The sequence below is a fragment of the Panthera leo genome, chromosome B1 (assembly GCF_018350215.1).
Source record: "Panthera leo isolate Ple1 chromosome B1, P.leo_Ple1_pat1.1, whole genome shotgun sequence".
Lineage (NCBI taxonomy): Eukaryota > Metazoa > Chordata > Mammalia > Carnivora > Felidae > Panthera > Panthera leo.
Window position 1 is genome coordinate 55,613,195 of NC_056682.1, and position 21,591 is coordinate 55,634,785.

The 21,591-nt window shown below is 39.0% G+C and overlaps 1 protein-coding gene across 1 annotated transcript in view; it reads right to left on the minus strand.

The window, feature by feature from the left end:
- Positions 1–21,591, minus strand: part of GALNTL6 (polypeptide N-acetylgalactosaminyltransferase like 6) — a 1,201,435-nt gene that overhangs the window by 214,617 nt on the left and 965,227 nt on the right. Inside the window, exons 5-6 of the mRNA XM_042935079.1 lie at positions 8,173–8,358; positions 3,828–4,011 (exon numbers count right to left, since the gene is read on the minus strand). Coding sequence (XP_042791013.1) covers positions 3,828–4,011; positions 8,173–8,358 — 370 coding nt within the window. The remainder of the gene's footprint in view (positions 1–3,827; positions 4,012–8,172; positions 8,359–21,591) is intronic.

The following is a 21,591-nucleotide window of genomic DNA, read 5'->3' on the forward strand; positions in this document are numbered from 1 at the left end:
GTCTGGCTAGGTATCAGCTGCACTCACACCCCTCAAAGGGCATTGCTATTCATGCTCTGGCATATTTCTAAGCTAGATAACAGGCCTAGATGAGGAGTCACTGAATTCAAACTGATGTGTCTGTGGACATAGGGGTTTCTGAGAGAATAAATGAGCATTTGTAGCCTGTAAAGTTAGCCACCACCATACCCAGTGCAGATCCTTTTTTTTTTTTTTTTCCAATTTTGGAAATTAGTGGCATATATGGGTGGTAAAGGGTGCCTGGGTGGCTCCATTGGTTAAAACATCTGACTTCGGCTCAGGTCATGATCGCACAGTACATGAGTCATGAGTTCAAGCCCCGAGTCAGGCTCTCTGTGCTCAGCGCAGAGCCTGCTTCTTCAATTCATTAATAATTATTGCTCATGCCCCACTAATTTCACAGGATTTGCGGATTAATGTTTATTTATTTTGGGGGTGGGGGCAAGGGGCAGAGAGAGAGGAGACACAGAATCCAAAGCAGGCTGTCCGCACAAAGCCTGATGCAGGGTTAGAACTCAGTAACTGTGAGATCATGACCAGAGCCAAAGATGGACACTCAACCGACTGAGCCACCCAGGTGCCCCAGGATTTGCAAATTAAAAAAAGAACACTATTGTAGTCAATAGTTAGTTGCTAAAAACTCAAATAATGCAATAAATGTAAGAATGGAGGTCTTGCCACTTAGGACATTTGATAGACTTGTTATGGAAAGATAAAGTTTGCATATATATTGTATGAAGAGTCCTGGGGTGGGCAATGCATTTACATATTCCTCTTCAGTTCCTTTCTTCTTGTTTTGTAGCCTCCTCTCCCCACCTTCCACAGAAAATCACACAGCCCTTATAGGAGCCACTCGAAATACAAAAGTCCATGAGAGAGATATTTAGATAGATTGCATTCACTCTGTGTATCTTAAAGCTTTACATCTAGAGAAGCAAATTTTAGCCTAAAGCATGTTTTTCTGTTTATGAGCACATTCAGGTGACTGCGGAGATAATGGAATTACTGATACACTGCTCATAGCTGTTTGGGTAACTGTTCTTTTATTATCAGGAAGGCAAATGCAATTTTTAAGATCAAAGTGGACATCTCTTGGAAGCTACATTTATTACAAAAGGCTAAAGTGTCCACATTCCTAGGAATCAAAGGGACTCAAAAGCCAGAAAAGCAGTAGTATTCAAGAGACAAAAGCAATTTTTGATGGACAGGAACCACCAAAGTAGGTGACAGGAGCAAGAGGTAATTTAATTCTAAAAGTTACCAATTCTGCACGATCTGGGGTTAAGCAAGGTGCCTGATGTGGTGACATCCACAGCCAGGGTCTGCCTGTCGATAATTTTGACTGCCACTGCAGGGACTGAGAAAGTACTTTCATAATTTTCACCATTGGAGATTCCCTTGATAGCATTTTGAACCAATTTCTGCCAAGAACAGGAGCCCCACTCAGCTATTGCAGCAGAAGTAAAGTAGGAAGCTATCATAGCCAGTCACAATAGAGTATTTAGAAAACCATCATGGGTGAATTCTAGCCCTGAAAACATGGCAGCCTCAGATGGTAGCAATCGGACTGTGGCTATTCTCCTGTCACCTGACATCTAATGGCAGTTCCACTGTATTTAGGGTCCTTTTGTATCCTCCCCCAACCTCCAACCTGGCTTTGAATCCCCCCATAAGCCCCTTTGCCAAGGCTTTCAGATGGTTAACTTCAGGGATGTCTGACAAACATCTCTCCAGTTGGACCCACTTCTAATGCTTACTGGAAACTCCTTCACTTGTATCACTAAAGACCTCTTCTAATAGTTTTTAATTTTTTTTTAATGTTTATTTATTTTTGAGATGGGGGAGACAGAGCGCAAGTGGAGGAGGGGCAGAGAGAGAGGGAGACACAGAATCCGAAACAGGCTCCAGGCTCTGAACTGTCAGCACAGAGCCCGATGCGGGGCTCCAACTCATGGACCGCAAGATCATGACCTGAGCTGAAGTTGGACACTTAACCAACTGAACCACCCAGGCGCCCCTAATAGCTTTGAATATCCTTGAAATCTTGGCCAAAGCATTTGGAAGAGTAACGACAGGACTTCATTATTTCTTCTCAAAAACTCTCCAGCAATTTCAGAGTAGGAAAAGGCCAACAGAAATTCTGGATACTTGGGGCCCCTGGGTGGCTCAGTTGGATAAGCGTCCGACTTCGGCTCAGGTCATGATCTCACGGTTCATGAGTTCAAGCCCGGCATCGGGCTCTATGCTGACAGCTCAAAGCCTGGAGCCTGCTTCACATTCTGTGTCTTCCTCTCTCTCTGTCCCTCCCCCACTCACACTCTGTCTCTCTCTCTCAATACATAAACATTAAAAAAATTAAAAGAAAAGAAATTGTGGATACTTAATAAGTGGGCTTCATATTACAAAAGAAATCATTTATCTCTCCCTTTTTATCAGGTTAACGTCTTCTGAAATCCCCTTAACTTTTCCCGAGAGTTTATCTTTCTAGAGACTAGAATTGGAAGAAGCATTTTCTTGATGTTTATCACATATTTATTATTGTTGAAAGGGTAAGTGTTACAGAAGTGTTTTTTTTATATTTGGGAGCTTCTCTACTGCACACTTTTACTGCTCATATGATTAATGAAAAGACAATATTGATTTTAATGCATCTTTTTTTTCTATTTTTAAGAGAAATCCCAGTGGGGTAGGGGCAGAGAGGAGGCGGGGTGGGGGGGTGGGGGAGAGGATTTGAAGTAGGATCTGCACTTACAGTACCAAACCTCATGAACTCATGGGCTCAAACTCATGAACTGTGAGATCATGATCTGAGCTGAAGTCGGATGCTCGACTGACTGAGCCACCCAGGCGCCCCTGATTTTAACGCATTTTAAACACAATCTTAGAAAGTATGCAAAGCCTCAATCACAGACATTTTTCTTGTCCTAAGAAAAGTATATAATAGTTTTAAACTTATAAAAATTTGAATGTGATCAAAAGGGTACAGTATGAGGAGTAAATAATAAATGATAGTATGCCTTGGGAAATCTCTGGGGTAACTTTTGGAAAAATTTCACCATTTACCATTAATGGTCCTGAGAGTTTGTCAAACTAAGCTATGTATATTTTTTTTCTTTGTCTTGACATGCACAATTTTCATATTCACACTGAGAAAAAGAACGATTTAACTTTGTAGAGACCAATTGGTTATTAGCTATATTGGTTATATAATAATGGTTATGATAGACAATTCTTACCTCTATAGAACTTAAATTAATAGCAGGGTTATCAAAGATTATTTACTCTGGATGTATCATTTGGATTGAATTCCCCAAGTTTAAGTTATGGGAGCAACTACTCAGAAGCACCACCTTCCCTCATAAGTCCCAACAGGGGTGTAAACAGAGGCTTAAATACTCTTTCGTATTTTATATCATTTTCCAATAAAAGTAAAGTAAAATAGTCAATTTAAATGATTCTTAGGGGACAAAGAATAGAGAGAGCTGAAAATAAGAAGAGAACATCTAGGAGAATATCTACAAGGCAAAATACGTGTTGTCAGTGACCTCTGTGTTTTCCTGATTCTCACATCTGCACACTTTCTCTCACGCTTAGCAAAGTTTGACAAGGGGGTGATCCATGTAATCAGTGCAGCTTGTAATTTTCTACAACTTGCAGGTCTGACTTTTCTCCGAGGTAGGGATATTGTTGCCACCTGTTTTCACCCATTTTATTAGAGATAATTGTCCTCATGGGTCCCCAGTTGACACGCCTGAAATGAGTCACCTGCCCTCTCTCCCTTGGCCCCTCCCTCAGCTGCTACTCACTCAAAAGGGTCGCTGGGATCTGCCCTCTGGAGCTCTGGAGGAATGGGGATTCTTTTGTAGTACATTTCCCAGTCGAAGGCGCCTCGCATGGCATCCCCAGCTTGTGCCTCATACCCAAAGTGATTGTGGTCAATGACATCGATCATGGGGCACACGATGGTTTTGTGGTTTAGTGCAATTTGGTCTGAAAAATGAAAGCACAAAATAGGAAATGACATGCCTGCCTAGGTCATCTATCATTTTTCAGCAAAGAGAAGCCTTACAGATCTTTCCTAATGCAGGGATGATGCTTGAAGCCTGGTTTCTGTCGTTGTTAGAGCACTCTGTGAAATCTGTTTGAAGGCTAGACTTAACGTGATGGGACAGTGATTAGGTAAAATTAGTGTTGTTGTATTTTCCTTTAAGAAAGTTATGTCCCAGAGAGACTTGCAGAAGTCCATTTAGCTCTACCTCTGTCACATTTTTGCTCTGACCTGTCCCCAATCTGTCATTTTATAGTGCATCCAACATATGTAGAGTATAAACAGTATTTGTGTTCCTTCAAGCATACAGCTGGAGCCTGCTGAGAAAATATTGTCCTTCTTTCTGGAGGCTTCAAAATGTAAATATTTAACTTCATGTTTTTTCTTGTTTGTTTTTTCGTTTTTAGCATCTCATCTTATAATGGCCACCACGGCTGCTCCCCCTGCCCCCCTTAAATGCTGACAAATCATACACAGAATTCTTCGCTCTCAGGCTTGCCAGAGATTTTGCCAAGTTCTATTTTGCTATTGTCCTTTGATACAGACTCTGTTTATCTAAGCTATACATGTTTATCTTTTCTCATTATATCCAAAAATATATTAGCTGGCCTGATAACTACTGTTTCTGTTCCTGCTACTATTAAATTCTTGAGCAACTACTAAGTGATTTATACTCTTGCTATTTCTAATCCTCCTGACAACCCTGTAAGGTGGCTGCCATTATCATTCTCAATTGACATATGAGGATACGAGCTCAGAGAAGTTAAATAACTTGTCAAAGGTCACCCATCTTTTGAGAGGAAAACCCAGGATGCAACCCCTGCTTGCCAGTCCAGTCCTAAAACCTGTGGTCCGTCCCACTTCTCCATGGTGCTTCTTATGTAGCAGAAATGTAATATCTTTTTAGTTCCAGCTCCCTCCTTTTCCATATAGATATTGTTATTGTGAGACACTAACAGCATAGGGAATTGGCATTTACATACTTTGGCTCACCTAGAATAGCTAACTGTGGGGTACAGTTGACTACTGAAGGACACAGGTTTGAGTAGTGTGGCTCCACTTATAAACAGATATTTTTCAACACAGTACAGTGCTGTAAATGTACTTTCTTCTCCTTATGATTTTCTTATTGACATTTTATTCCCTAGCTTACTTTATTGTAAGAGTACTGTCTATAATACATAGAACGCATAAACTATGTGTCAGCTGACTGTTTATGTTATTGGTAAGGCTTCTGGTCAATAGTTAGCTACTGGTCGTTAAGTTTTTGGGGAGTCAAAAGTTACACATGAATTTTCAATGGCACAGGGTGTTGGCATCACTGACCCCTGTGTTGTTTGAGGGCCAACTGTATTTTCTTCTCAAGAATATGCACTCAATCAATATTTATTATAACAAACAAAATGTCTGACAGAACTTTTAAGTGTGAACATCTGCTTTCTGGTTATGTGATGTGGCATGTGGAATAAAATACATTTAAATATCTTAAAAAACATATCTTTTAGAAATAATGGTTATTTCAGTATTATTATTTTGAGGACCCTAATAGGCAGGGTGGGGCAACCACAGAATCTGGGGGAAGATCTCCCCTCCAGATCTACATCCTTCCTTCCTTCCTTCTTCCTTCCTTCCTTCCTTCCTTCCTTCCTTCCTTCCTTCCTTCCTTCCTTCCTTCCTCCACACCCCCCCTTCCTCTTCAACAACTATTTATTGAGTAGAAACCATTTACATGTCACTTTTCTAGGCTCTGGGAATATAACAGTGAATAACAACCACAAAAATCTCTGTCGTTAGGAATGGAGCGAAGGCAATCAATATACATACTAAATATCTAAATTAGATAGTATGTTTGAAGGTGATAAATGTGGTAGAAAGAAGATAAAACAGGCTAGGGCAATATGGAATGCTGGTATGTGGCAAGGTAAATAGCATGGCCCTAGGAGGCTCTCAGGAGCCTGGAGGTCAACTTAATATTATTTCTGCTAATTAGTAGAGAGATCCCAAAACTATTTCAAGTTATTCTTCACCAAGCGCCCTATAAGCATCCATCTTCACCTAGGTAAGTCTTGTAATGGGTTTTAATCTTTATCTAAATGGTGTTTCCCCATAGATGTCTTTGACAGAGGAGACCAATGTTGCTGTGTCCAACCTATTTCTTCTATCACCTCTGCAGGTATTTTAGTATTAAGGTCTCAGTGATTTTCTTCAATCAAATTCAGAATCAGGTTGATTTACAAGTTTCTTGACCAACAAGGAGTCCCAAGGTGACCCAAAGAGAATGAGTCTGTTAAATTAACTGTCAACTTTCCCTTCAAATTTCCTTTCAGCTCTTATCCAGCTGTTCTAGCTTAGGGTGAAAGCAGCATGACTAATTTTTCATCTAAGGCTTGTGCCTACATTTCAATTTCCAGGGATCAAACAAACAGACTCTTAATGGGAAATTGAAATTCAGGTATAATCCCAAAGTGAAAAATGAACCAAGAAACTGTGTGGCTCCGCCTGTTTTTTTCATTTTGGATGATGTGTCAAGACACTGATAGAGGAAAATAAAAAAAGATAGTGATCCTGAGCTTGAATCATTTCTTATCCATCAGGCCTACAGGAAATGAAATGCTTTAATGAGAAAAAGTGGGTTTCTCTCTACTTTCTCTCTCCTTTTTTTTTCCTGTTAGATTCATATGAACAATCAGAGGCTTGATAATTGGCATTTAGGAATTGCTTTGGTTCATAAATAAATTAGGTCTTTTGCTGACTTCCTTGAGTATTCAGCACCATATAGGTCAAATTCAGTTTGCAGGAATCTCACTGTTGCTGATGAAACTCTAAATTGCTATGTCCTTGGACAAGGTACTTTTAATTAAAAGCTCAGAGGAGTCTCTGGCCATAGGAGCACTGAAACATTCCTGTTGATCACGATGGCTGGGCAGTCATCTGTGTAGGTGTGTGTGGATCGGGTGATGTGGTGGGGTGTTAGTTGCTGGTCATTTCCTGTTTTAAATCCTACACACTTTCAATTGATTCCCCTCCCCCCTTCCACATTTTTTACTAATGGAGATTTGCTGCTTCTAGCTGAAATCCTACACAGTAGTCAATAGCAAATCATTCTTTCTGAGGCAGCTATTGTAAAGCAGTTTTTACTGGCTTTAGCTCCAAGGCCAGGGATATATTTACAATAAAATTGATTTAGTGAAATCTGGAAGAATAGGAAGGAGCACACTATGTGCACACCAAGAACTTTTTAGAAACTCATTTTTTTTTTCAGGTTGGCAATTTATCCCTTATCTACTACTGGACTTTATATCTGACTTCGTTGTGAAATAAAACACAAAATAGTCGGGCTCGAACTGAGCCCCATTCATAGTTTGAATGACTCTTAGTTCGTTCATGTTTCTAATAGTTCAAGTGCGATGTGACAGAGAGGCTTCTCTCCCTACTCTGAGCCATGTGGTGAGCATTTGAGATGTATCATCTGGATAGTAGTTCTGAGTGTTTGAGAAGGTCCTGTGTAAACTTGGGGGATTATATATTTAGGGCTCTAGGCCAGTGCCAGAAGTTTAAATGGGAACTGGCATTATAAATCCTAGAAAATGTCAGGGCACTTACACTTGAACTGTATTCTCGGGCGGAATAATTTTCTTTCCTCAGTTCTTAACAGTTCTATAATAATTGTTAAACTCTGTGTGTGTGTGTGTGTGTGTGTGTGTGTGTGTGTGTGTGTATGTGTGTGTGTTTATTTTAATCTTGCTGTAGTTAGAGGTAGTGTTTTTGAATACTTTTTCTTTCAGTGTTTACTCTGTGACTGTAACTACACTAAAGCAGAACATCTAAACTAAACAAACCTCTAAACTTTTTTGAACTTTAAGTGAGATTGCAGTTGGTGTTATCTAAAATGTCCATTTTCATGCAGTTTTCTGGTTACTTCTTGGTCCTCAGCAGTGGTTAAAGTAGAATTCAAGGCTCTCACTGTAAAATATTGTAGAAGAGAACTCTAGACTTTGTTCGTTGAAAACTAAATAGAAGCAAATCACACACTCCCTCTGAAGGAGGTCAATTCCCCAGGCCTTGCTGGTCCCCAGAAGGCCACTGTCAGTATGTGTACTCACTAAGGAGAGGGGGCAGCCAGTTCACATTGACCTCGCAGTGGGAGTCCAGGAACGTTAAGACTTCTCCTCTTGCCATAGATGCCCCCAAGAGTCGGGTCCGGATGAGCCCTTCCCTTTTCTTGGTACGAACGATCCTTACTTTGGAAAATCGGGCCATATATTCTTCTAATTTATCCTTCAAGTGTTCTAGGAAGGAAGCAGAGGATGCAAAGAAAGAACACAAAACATTAATTGCAACAGAATTACTCATGGGTGTTTATGCATTAAGCGTATGTGAATGGCGAATCCAAGCTTACATCCATTTTTCTTCTCTCTTCATCTCAAGGGGAGATATTAATAAGATTTTATGCCTAGAGGTTTTTTTACTTTATATTTTCCATAAAGGTTCATAAACTGCAAATACTGCTCTTTGTTTGAACACTGTAGAAGACACTGACGCACCAGAGCTGTACCATGTGATTACTGTTGGCCAGCTGCCACCATGCTTAATCATGGCCATCACTGTCCAAGATGGGCATTGGCCCTCTGGTTCCTGCTGTGTAAAGTCAGATGAGGATTCCAGCATATGCGCTCTTTTCAACAAGAGGGCTCTTTCCAGCAAAGCCACGCCTGGTTTCTGTGTTTTGAAAATAATGAATGTAAAACCACAAGAAAAAAATTATATCCTTCAAGTCAATAAGAACCAAACAGATTTTTTCCTCCCACCGGGTAATAGCCAACTAGTTAGGAAGTTCAGCATCTGGCTTCTGATTTGAAGTGTAAAACTGATTGACTTGCTGTTAAAATTAGATGTGAAGAGGGGAAGGCAGATAGATACTCCATAATCATTTTGAACTGAGCTATTGAAGGTTAGAAAACAAAAAAATTTTTAAATGTGTCTTTGCCTAATTAAAAACAAACTCTGGGAACAAAATCGAATCGGGTAGCTTATTTACAGAGAAAAAACCCCATCTCTTACTGTCTGTGATAAAATGCATCAATATCTTCGATCTTTAATGCCAAATAAGTGTGCTTGGTATTTTTCTGTGGAATATGTACTCATATAATTTATATCTTGTGCTTTTCACTCTCTCATACCTACAACATCAGGAGGGCTTCACTGGAGTTTCTAACAGGTACCGTCTAATGTTCATAGACACAAAATCTTAGTATGCAGTGTGTTCTATAGTTCCACTTTCAAACTTTCTCCGCGTGTGTGCAATCAAAGGCAATATTATTAAGTCTCCTCCTATGATCTGTAGCAATAGGAATTCATATAAGGATTTATGATTCCCTTCCCTGTGATTCAATTTAACAGATGTCAGAATTACTCATATTGGAGTTTCTCCATACCTAAGAGTTTATTCTTATTTCTTCTTCTTAATGTAGCATTTAAAAAAAAATCTCAATTTCCTTTTTTTCAACTGCCCCATAACTATGTTTTACAAATGGATCAAGTAAAAAAATACTTAGCTTTCTAATTTTTCTTATTCAAGAATACTGGTGGGGTCTTTCCCAAGATTGTTTTAGCACAAAATGGGTTCCCCCTCTATTTTGTTCTTCCTGTACCGAACAGACTACAGAAAGCAAAGATTACAGATTTGGAGTCAGAATGGACCTAAGTGGGAAGTCTGTACCGGTGAAACATATGAACAGGTCATGTAAATTCTCTTAGTGTAAATTTCTTCACCCATAAAATACATGGAATTGGGGGATTTTTTCCTCTTAGAGTGTGGTGAAGGGTTAGGCTTTTGGTTAGACACCAGACAGTGCTCATTCAACAAACATCCCCTAAGTCAGTAATGGGAGACCTCATAAGTCCCATGCACTTAAGAAGAGAAACAGCATTTTTAGCTGGGGAAATGTCTTTGAATGTTAAGCCTGAAAAATGAAAAATAGAGAATTTTTATTTATTGGTGAGGTTTTGATAATTCATCACCTTTTATTTATTGAAAATTTATTTTTTTAATGTTTTTATTTATTTTTGCGATAGAGAGAGACAGAGCATGAGCAGGGGAGGGTCAGAGAGAGAGGGAGACACAGAATCCCAAGCAGGCTCCAGGCTCTGAGTGGTCAGCACAGAGCCCGATGCAAGGCTCAAACTCCCAGACTGTGAGATCGTGACCTGAGCCAAAGTTGGATGCCCAACCAGTTGAGCCACCCAGGTGCCCCTATTTATTGAAAATTTAAAGAATGAGCGGTTTTGACCAGCGATAAGTGAACACATATAACTTCATAGCAGTATCACTGTTTCTCAACCAAAAGTCTGGCTCTAAAGTGTCTCTGTCTCTTTAAGATGGGTGTGCTATGCAAAAGCCATAGCTTCTGCCCTTCCTCTCTTTACTGACTCCTCTCCTGCTCTCCTCTGTGCAAGCTGCAAAGAAAGATTCCAATGGACTATACAATACGACGCTGCCTGTGAATAAGATTGGAGCTTACTATTACTATTTTCCTGTTAGGAAAATAAAGTAGAGACCTGCCACCCAGTCATGCAATCAAAGGCAATGAATAAGAGGAAAGTGATCAATACTAGAGCTCTGTACATGTCAGTCTTGAAAGACTTGCATTCGGTCAGGGTTTCCCCTGTAATAAACATTTAAGAAGATGCCATATTCAGGGTACCTGGGTGGCTCAGTCAGGTAAGTGGTTGACTCTTGATCTCGGCTCAGGTTATGATCTCATGGTTCGTGAGATCGAGTCCCATGTCAGGCTCTGCACTGGGATTCTGTCTCTCTGCCCCTCTCTATCTGGCACTCTATCTCTCTCAAAATAAATAAATGAACATTAAAAAAAGGAAGATGTCATATTCTCATTACTGTAACTTATTCAGGCACTGAAATCCTTCTGTATCTCCAATGTACAAACAAGTGTCATTCTATAAGTTTATTGGTAAATCGGTCGTTTGGACCACAGAAACATACTCTCTCACGGAAACAGTGTCACAACAGCCACTGGTGATGGAAAATAGATCGTGAACATTTGTGAAACCCACCAAAACAGTGTTTGTTTGTTTGTTTGTTTAAGCTTCACTGTTCTTTTGTCAAGTGCTGCTGCCAGTACGATCTCCCTCTTGGCAGTCTGGGGTGCAGTTATTTCTTCCCTCCCTGACCCTAATGGGGACTCTTGGGGGAGAGGAGGATTAATTCTCTGTAGCTCATAAGAGGAAATGGCTCTAGAAGACAGTTGATTCCCAGGTGGTCTAACTCCAGAACCAAAGGGTTGTTGACTACCTGGGAGTGGTTGTCCCGATTTCAGGTTTAGATTTCCAAACTTTTCAGTTTATACAAAATTCTCTGAAACTCAAGTGGAGACTATCTCTACATGTTTCCTTTCCCTCTATGCACATTATCTGATTCTGTGTGTTTTTCTTTGATCAAAGCCCATTTTAACATACTAAAAGAATTGTATGGTGCAAGTTCACTAAGCACAAAAGGTTTGACCCCAAATGGAGTCCCCTAATTATTCAAATCAATTCTTTTAGTTTGAACTTTTCAGTAATCATCAGGTTGCTTTGCCTTGGAATAATGATCTGGTTGACTGCCCTTGTGAAGGGTCCCTTCTCTTTTAGTTGTAATTCCTAATTACCCATAACTCACAATGAAGACAGGTATCATCAGTCTAATTAGTAAATTAGACTCTCGTGCAATGGAGTTATTGGGCATGGTGCAGATGGCTTTAAATTAAAAACGTTTTCTATTTCTTTTGTATGAGCAATTTTTAGATTCATTTCCAAAATATTATTAAAATGATTTTCAACATGATTTTATATGATTTTAATTCAAGCACAGTATCTTTGAAGATTTCCTTTGGACCTCTTTACTTTTATTTAACGACAAGAGCATTTATGGTATTTTTATAAAACAGGCAGATTTCTTTAGCAACAATGAGGCATTTGTAGAACCTTTAACATTTTTTTTTGTCCATGGCTATAAGGTTACTAGTTAAAGTCTACTGGATGGTATCACAACGACCTGGACAAGTGAACACAAACAATATCAAATACACCAGTTTTGTCAGGGTTATTGTACTAGTGTGGGGCAATAAGGAATGAAAAGTTGTACGCGGGTGAAATTTTGGTGCCTTGCTACTGTGAATATTGAATTTAGCAGTTTTCTCAATGTATTTTCCTCTTTTTCTAGAGATTTCACATATGTTTCATAAACTTACCTGGAGAATATATCATTCACTTGGATATTTAGTGTTAGAGGTAGCACTAAACACTAAAAAATAACCTTTAATGATTAGCACAGTCAAAAATCGAGTACATGAGTTAGACTTGTTGCTGCCTGGCCACATGCCTTTGGGTGAGTCACTCTACCCTATTTAACCTCATTTTCCTCAGCTATAAGGTGAAGGCAATGTGCCCAGTTGATCCTAAATATTCCTTCTAGGTCTATGATTCAATGATTTCCCCTGTGAAGTTTTACTTGTAGAGTAGATCTAACCCTGTTGAGTACCCAGTTTTTGTTGTTGTTTTTTTTTTCTCAAAAGCTTCCTGATGGTTGATATTTTGGTGTTTCTTTGGGCTGTGTGTCATTTTTGAAAGCAAGAGTCAAATCAAAATAAAGCTAACACATATCAAAGATTTAGTCAAAAAGTGAACTCCATGGTATTTTCTTTGGTCAATATAGCATCTGTCTAATCTCCTGCAGCTCACTGTCTACAAGACTGTTACTGGTGTCAAAATAATGACTTTGAAGCACTGTAAGTTCATCAAAGATTTAAGTCTGTTCAGTAAGTTATGCTTATTATGTCAGAAAAATATGGTAACAGAGTTGAGACAGCTTTCTAGTCTACCTCTGAGGAATTGTTCCCAAGGGGACAGTCCAGTGACTATTAGCATTATAGTGTGTGGTCAGTGTGTCCCAAGCGGAAGACCCACCAAAGGCCAGGCAAACAGCTGCCCTGTCTCAGCAGCTCACTGAAGCACAGCTACTTGTCCAGCTCCTTCCATATCCTTTGAATTCCCTAATTTACATCCCAAGGGGAGAGCAAGAGAGGCAAGAAGACACTATTTATCTGGCAATAAGGATTTCTATATTTAATTACATACCCATGGAGATGAAATGCCTTTGATGTGTATACTTTGTTGTTGGCATAATATAATAGAGCATGACTTTAAGATCATATAGAATATGGGGGGTACCTGGGTGGCTCAGTTGGTTAAACGTCTGACTTTGGCTCAGGTCATGATCTCACTATTTGTGAGTTTGAGCCCCGCATCGGGCCCTGTGCTGACAGCTCAGAGCCTGGAGGCCGCTTCAGATTCTGTGTCTCCTCCTCTCTTGGCCCCTCCCTTGCTCACACTCTGTCTCTCTCTCTCTCTCAAAAATAAACATAAAAAAATTAAAAAAATCATATAGAATATGGGAATATGTCCTAGTTGTTATGAGTTCTGAAATGTAATAGAATATAAATACACAATAGCATAAATATCTTCCTTTTCCTCATAACAAAATATACTGACTACAACTCTCAGTATTCTGGATAGTTTGAGGTTACATCAGAGTGACAGGGAATACTTCAGAATTAGGGAATATAAGATATTCTTCTATTTTTTTTAATCCACTTGGCATATGTCATGCACATATTTTAACCCAAAGTAACAATGTTCAGAGTAACATAGCAGGGCCTCTAGAGACTCTTTATACTGTGTTTACACGAGAGAAATACAGGTATATCTCAGAGATTTTGGAGTTTGGGTTCCAAACCACCCCACAAAAAAGCAAAATCACAGTAAAGCAAATCAAATAATTTTTTTGTTTGTTTCCCAGTGCATATAAAAATGTTATTTATACTACCCTGTAGCCTATTTAGTATGCAATAGAATTATGTCTAAAAACAATGTATATACATTAACTGAAAGATACTTTCGTGCTAAAAAGTGCTAACCCTTAGTGAGTCGTTATTTTTTTTGCTGGTGCAAGGTCTTGCCTTGATGCTGATGGCTGCTGACTGATCAGAGTGGTGGTTGCTGAAGGCTGGGGTGGCTGTGGCAATTTCTTTATTGTAAGACAACAGTGAAGTTCGCTGCATCAATTGATTCTTCTTTTCACAACCCATTTCACTGTACTGTGTGATACTGTTGGATAGTATTTTATCCACAATAGAACTTCATTCAGAATTGGAGTCAGTCCTCTCAAACCCTGCTGCTGCTTTAGCAACTAAGTTTACATAATATTCTAAATGCTTTGTTGCCATTTCAACAATCTTCCCAGCATCTTCACCAGTAGCAGATTCCATCTCAACCACTTTCTTTGCTCATCCATAAGAAGCAACTCCTCATCTGTTCAAGTTTGATCATGAGATTGCAGCAATTCAGTCCCATCTTCAGCCTCCACGTCTAATTCTAGTTCTCTTGTTATTTCCACCACATGTGCAGTTACTTCCTCCACTTAAATCACGAACTCCTCGAAGTCATCCATGAGAGTTGGAAACTTCTTCCAAACTCTTGCTCATGTTGATATTTTGAACTCTTCCCATGAATCACAAATGTTCTTCATGGCATCTAGAAAGGTGAATCCTTTCCAGCAAGCTTTCAGTTTACTTTGGCCAAATCCATCAGAGGAACCACTGTCTATGACAACTATAGCCTTACAAAATGTATTTCTTAAGTAATAAGGCTCAAAAATCAAAATTGCCCCTTGATCTATGGGCTGCAGAATGGATATTGTGTTAGCAGGTATGAGAACAACATCAATCTCGTTGTCCATCTCCATTGGAGCTCTTGGGTGACCAGGCACACTGTCAACGAGCAGTCATATTTTGGAAGAAATCTTTCTTTCTGAGCAGTAGGTCTCAACAATGGGCTTAAAATATTTAGTAAACCATGTTGAAGGAAATGCACTATCATCCAGGCTTTGTTGTTCCACTTATAGAGCAAAGGCAGAACAGATTTCATGTAATTCTTGAAAGCCTTAGGATTTTCAGAATGGTCAGTGAGCACTGGCTTCAGCTTAAAGTCTCCAGTTGAATTAGCCCCTAACAACAGAGTCAGTCTGTCCTTTGAAGCTTTAAAGCCAGACACTGACTTCTCTCTAGTTATGAAAATCTTAGATGGCATCTTCTTCCAGTAGAAGGTTATTTCATCTGCGCTAAAAATCTGTTGTTCAGTGTGGCCACCTTCATTAACGATCTGAGCGAGATCTTCTGGACAACTGGCTGCAACTTCTACATCAGCACTGGCTGCTTCACCTTGTACTCGTCTGTTAGTGGAGACGGCATCTTGCCTTAACCTCATGAGCCAACTTCTGCTAGCTTCCAACTTTACCTCTGCAGCTCCCTCACCTGTCCCAGCCTTCACAATACGGATGGGAGTTAGGGCCCTGATCTGGACTGGTCTTCTATCCGGACCACTAAAACTTTCTGGGAGTCAGCAATAAGGCTGTTTCTCTTTCTTATCATTTGTGTGTTCACTGTGTATCACTTTTAATTTTCTTCAAGAACTTTTTCTTTGCATCCACAAACTGTGTGATGCAGCCTAGCTTTCAGCTCATCTCGTCTCAGCTTTTACATGCCTTCCTTGCTAAACTCAATCATCTCTAGCTTTTGATTTGAAGTGAGAGACATGTGACTCTTTCACCTGAACACTTAGAAGCCATTGTAGGGTTATTAATTGGCCTAATTTCAATATCGTTGTGTCTCGGGGCGAGGGAGGCCCAAGGGGAGGAAGACAGATGGGGAGATGGCTGGTGGGTGCAGCAGTCAGAAGACACATGTATCTATTAAGTCCACCTTATACGGGCGGGGTTTGTGACATCCCCAAAACAATTACAATAATAACATCAAAGATCACTGATCACAGAGCATTACAATGAACATGATAATAATGAAAAAGTTAGAAATATTATGAGAATTACCAAAATGTGACACTGAGACACAACGTGAACAAATGGTGTTGGAAAAATGGCATTGATAGACTAGCTTGGTGCAGGGCTACCACAAAGCTTCAGTGTGTAAAAACTGCAGTATCTGCAAAGCACAATAAAGTGAAGCCCAATAAAAGGAGGTGTGCCTGTCTACAGATTTTAAGTCTCTCATTGAACTCCAGAAAATGGTCAATTTCTTTATTTTCTGGTTGACCACACTAAACCTGTCCCTTTTGATAGCATTCAAATATAGACATTTTGCATTATCTCTAGAACACAAAAAATTCAACCAAGGAAGCAGTTTGTGAAACCATATTCAATTACCTCTATTATGATTTCAACTGAGTTTTATCTCTGAATGTCCTATTTTCTATTCTTTATAATATGCAAGGCATCTGGAGCCATTTGGGAAATAGCTGGGGACACCAAACTTAAATATATAGACAAAATGTATTCCAGCTCATACGGAAAAAGAAAAGACAGAATTAAAATGTCACCCTTTTGCAACCCCTAATGAACAAATGGATTAAGCCATCAACAGCTGTTAACATCACAAAAGGAGCTACAATCACCTATTTATGTGCCTTCTAATGAAAGAACACATCACTGCCTATAAAGTATTCTTGCCAAAAGGATTAAGTGAATTTGATCATGCCTTTAGATCTAACAACCCGTTTATAGGAAATAAAGGATTACAGAATATGTTAAATGGCACATCAGGGGAATAATCAGCAAAATTCAAACTAGGGGAAGTTCCCCAGGGCAAATGGTTTGCCTTCTTCAACAAATAAACTGAAAGGAAAAAGAAAAGAAATGCGAAGAAAATCCTAAAGATTAAGAGACATTTAAGGGGCGCCTGGGTGGCTCAGTTGGTTGAGCGTCCCACTTCTGTTCAGGTCATGATCTCATGGTCTGTGAGTTCGAGCCCCACGTCAGGCTCTGTGCTGATGGCTTGGAGCCTGGAGCCTACTTTGGATTCTGTGTCTCCCTCTCTCTCTGCCCCTTTCCTGCTCATGCTGTCTCTCTCTGTGTCTCAAAAATGAATAAACGTTAAAAAAATTTTTTTTAAAAAGAGACATTTAAGAAATACAGTGTACCAACCAGTCACACCAAAAGAATCTAAGATGAGTCCTGATTCTAAGATAGAATTGACAAAATAAAAAGCAGCTTCTGTTGTCTGGGGACTGGTCTGACGCTCATAGCAAGGCCATCTTGTCCTCTGGTGGTAACCATCTCACAGAACATCAACACCCAGCAAGGTAACTCAGAGACCAATATGAAGTGTGACAAAAACAAGATCACTGTGAAACCAACAACATACCAAATATCCCCCTTTCTTGGCTAAAATGGGTGGCTGCTACTTTTGACCAATTATATTTTTATGAAGTTGTGGAAAGAATTTGAGATTTCTTTCCACAAGAGACTCTTTGACTCCATGCAATTACAGGAGAAGAGATTTGGACATCATTCATCACAGGTCTTTTGTGTTTGTTCAGGTTACCTTTTCAAGGATGTTTATACAGCAAAGAGATATGGAAGACAAGAGATCCTGTCTCTCCCAGAAACAAAGGGCAGGTTTATTTATAGGCTTGGAAGTAGAGACAGTGTCTCTCTCTGCATGCTTGTTGCCCATTAGAAAAGATTTGAGTTCCCTAAGTTCAACATTCCTTCGCTATAATACGTCCCACCGCTCTTGCATCTGTGCACATCAGCCTTGTCCCTGGGTGACCTGGGGACAAGGGGAACTGACGCAGGCACCCCGATCATCATGTGGCTTCCTGTGCTGTCGGTACTAAAGTTCATTATCTCTGACCCAGGAATCCAGCGTCTCCTACCTCCATAAGACAGTGGGCAGGCCAACTTGATAACTTGTAGGTAGAGGAAAATCCCGGATTCTTTGCAGTTCTTTACAGGGAGGAGGGAAGGCCACTGATCAAGAGTTCTTAAACATTCCACGGGAGTTTTGGAGTTTTCTGATTAGGGTATGGAGAAAAATCTAGGGAAAGTAGATGGTGCTAAGTACACATGCCAGACTATCCACTTCTGTACCACTTGGGGAATATGAACACTGACTGGAGATTAAATGACATTAAGAGATTATTAATTTTTTTTTAAGTAGGCTCCATGCCCAACATGGGGCTTGAACTCATGAGCCTGAGATCTGGGGTCTAATGCTCTATGGATTGAGCCAGCCAGGAGCCCCCAGACTCTCCACTTCTTGCCGTCCCACAGCCTAGCTCTGCTCAGCTGAGCTCCACACTCCTCCCCGTCAACTTTCCTGTTATTTTTTTCCTCCAGTTGAATCCTTGCAGTATCTGAAAATATCACTGTCTTCACACAAAAGTTTCACAGTGAAAACTAGTGCGCTATGTTTACCTGGAGAATTCTGATACTTTTCAATGAGCTGCTCTTAGAACCCTGTGTTAACACATAGACAATAGGGTTGGGATACACTTCAGGGTGGGGTATTCTCTTGGCAAATCAGGAAAGCCTGGATACTTGGCAAATTCCTTGGGATCCCCTCTTTCTCAATCTTTCTCTCTCTCTTTTTCATGATTTGCTTAAAGAACACTTGAATTTTGTATTTTCAGAATAGCTTTAAATGTGCACCATGTTCAGACTAACACAAAAGAAATAAAATGCCACAACACCTATTCATTCCCCCACTGTGTGGCCCCTTATTGAGTAGTGAACAGGCACAGATCTAGTGCCAAGCGTCCTTCAGGGAAAGCTTCCTTCTTCTCCATGTTTAGGATTGTAAATGGGTTTAAAATCTCCTGTGAAATGCTCTTATATCAAAGATTGTTTGTATACCTTATAAGTCAAAACCCCAAAAGTGAAAAAAAAAAATATAGATGCCGCCATACATAAAAGGATTAAGTACTTTTTCAGAAAACGTATTTTTTTTTTTAGAAAAAACTGTGTGTGTGTGTGTGTGTGTGTGTGTGAGAGAGAGAGACAAGAGATAGCTATCACCAGATAAAATATTTATTTTATTTGTCATCTTTTATATTTAGAGTATATACTTTAGCATGATTTCACAAGGGGGTAAATAATTGATGACTTCATATACAATATTTTGGCATTTTGGTAATAGGCTAAAAACTGCCTATACAAATGTATACATATACAAATACCTACACAAATGTAGCGTATCTGTGATACAGCTTTTACTTCAGTTCACTTATCACAAATTGAATTTGTACATTCATTACTTATGCCAGTTTTGAGAAGGTAATGTCTATTTAGCTACAACAGAAATATTTGCATTCTATTTTTCCTTTTCCGCAGTATTTTCTTAAGGTCTATTTAAAAACTATTTTGTCAGATGTTGCAAATATTTCTCAATAATCCATGTTTAGATTATATGATATTTTTCTAAGAATTTGATGTTTTTCAAAAGTCATGGTAAATAAAAGACTCTTGTGAATGAAAGTGACAAAATCTGAATATAATTTACAGTTTGTGACTATTCTGTTTACATGAACATAGAATGAAAACTTCGTATTTTCTGTAAGTCAAGCTACACAAAATTTACTGGATTAAAATATTATTTTCTTTATATTATTTCTTTGGGTGCTGTAACTTCTGCTTCAAAGAAGAAAAAAGGTATGAATAAAAACTGGTTAAAACTCAGAGGTCTTTTCTATGTAGTACTATTGCTGAGTATTTTTAACTCACTGCAAATTGATCCATTTCAATACAATGGAAACACCTCTGCTTTTTAATGATTCAGTAGTTTTACTAGGCTTTAAATACTCTATCTATTGCAAAGAACATTCCATGTAGTTTACAAGTTTGTATTTGCACCAAACCACCTGATAATTCAGTCTAAATGCTCAAATGTAAAAATCTTGCCATCAGCATTATAAACAGCTACTGGTTCCATATTATGCTATTTGACCCAGAAAATATTTAAGAATTTTCCTGAAGATGGTGTTAAGCTTTAGTTTAATTGTAGAACAATTAAATACTTAATTGTTTAATTAAAAAATAGTTTAATTGTAGAAAAAATCACATGATGTAATCTTTTAAGTTAAAAAATTTTTTAAAAACCTCATATAAATCACATTTGAATAATCAATGTTAACATAGGAGAGCAAATCTCTAGGTGATCTAGATGAACTTAGAGATTTTCAGGTTTTTTTTAAAAGTTGCATTAAAATACACAGAACGTAAAATTTACTATCTTAACTCTTTTCAAGTGTGCAGCTCAGTCAGTAGGGTTAAATACATCCACATTGTTGTACAGTCTCCGGACTTTTTGACCTTGCAAACTAAAACTCTATACTCATTAAATAACCATCCCTTTCCCTCTCCCAGCACTTGGAAAACCACCATTCTGCTTTCTGTTTCCATGAGTTTGAGAACTCTAGATACCTCGCACTGTGGAATCATGACAATTTGCCTTTTTATCGCTGGCTTATTTTACTCAGCATAATGTTCTCAGAGTTTACCCATGTCTTAGCCTATGTTAGAATTTCTTTGGTTTCTAAGGCTGAATATTCCACTGTATGTATATAAACATCAACAGGTCTATTAATATGGTGAAGTCACTGCTCCCAGTGAAAGCGAATGCTGTGTGTGTCAGATCAGCATGCTGCATTTTGTTTATCCCTTTATTTGTCAACAGGCATTTGAGTTGTTTACACCTTTCGGTTATTGTGCATTATACTATTATGAACATAGGTATACAAATATCTCTTCAAGATCCTGTTTTCACTTCTTTTGGAAATACGCCCCCAAATGGAATTACTAGATCATACGGTAATCCTATTTAAAATTTTTTGAGATGCCACCATACTGGTTTCCATCACAGCCGCGCCATTTTTACAGTCCCATCAGCAGTGGATAGGGTGTCTATTCAGTTTTGAAGTCCTTATGATCCTTTTTGTCAAATCCATATTTAAACAAATCGCATTTTAGTGGAAAGTGGAGGAAAACTCTAGCACAGGTCCGAGAGCTACCTAGAAGTCTTGAGAGCTACAAAAAAATTCCCCCACAGTGACTCTTTCAAATCTACTAAATACCAAATATTCCATAAAGAAATAAAAGTCTGTGCACTGACAATGATGAATACTTTCAATATAGAAGATAACCCACTATCAAAGGAAGAAAGCATCATAGATACCAAAGTTTCAGGACTAAAATTGTACCTGGAAAGCCTCCAGACTTGCTTCATTTCCCCCACTGCAGAATGGATTCATCAAGACTACTGTATTTGAAAACATCCTACCTTCCAGTCTAAACGCTCCTTCTACTTATAGAATGAACATCTGATTTGCAAGGGTCAGGGGCACTTCCTCTCTGCACCTCACCTCCCCCAGCTGCAGTTTTGTGGGCTGCAGGCTGCATCTGGTGACCTGCAGGCCACCACCTTCTCTCAGTCTCCCTTTTCCATTATCTATTGTATCAGGGAACTCAATGGCGCTTTGTATTTAATTGTCTTAGTTAATGAATCCTCTCATATTTACCAAATAAATCCTCAATATCTTATCTTCTGTTTCTTCCAAGAAAACTCATATCTTATTTTTCACTCATTCCTTTAATCTCTCAGGCTGTCACAAATGCA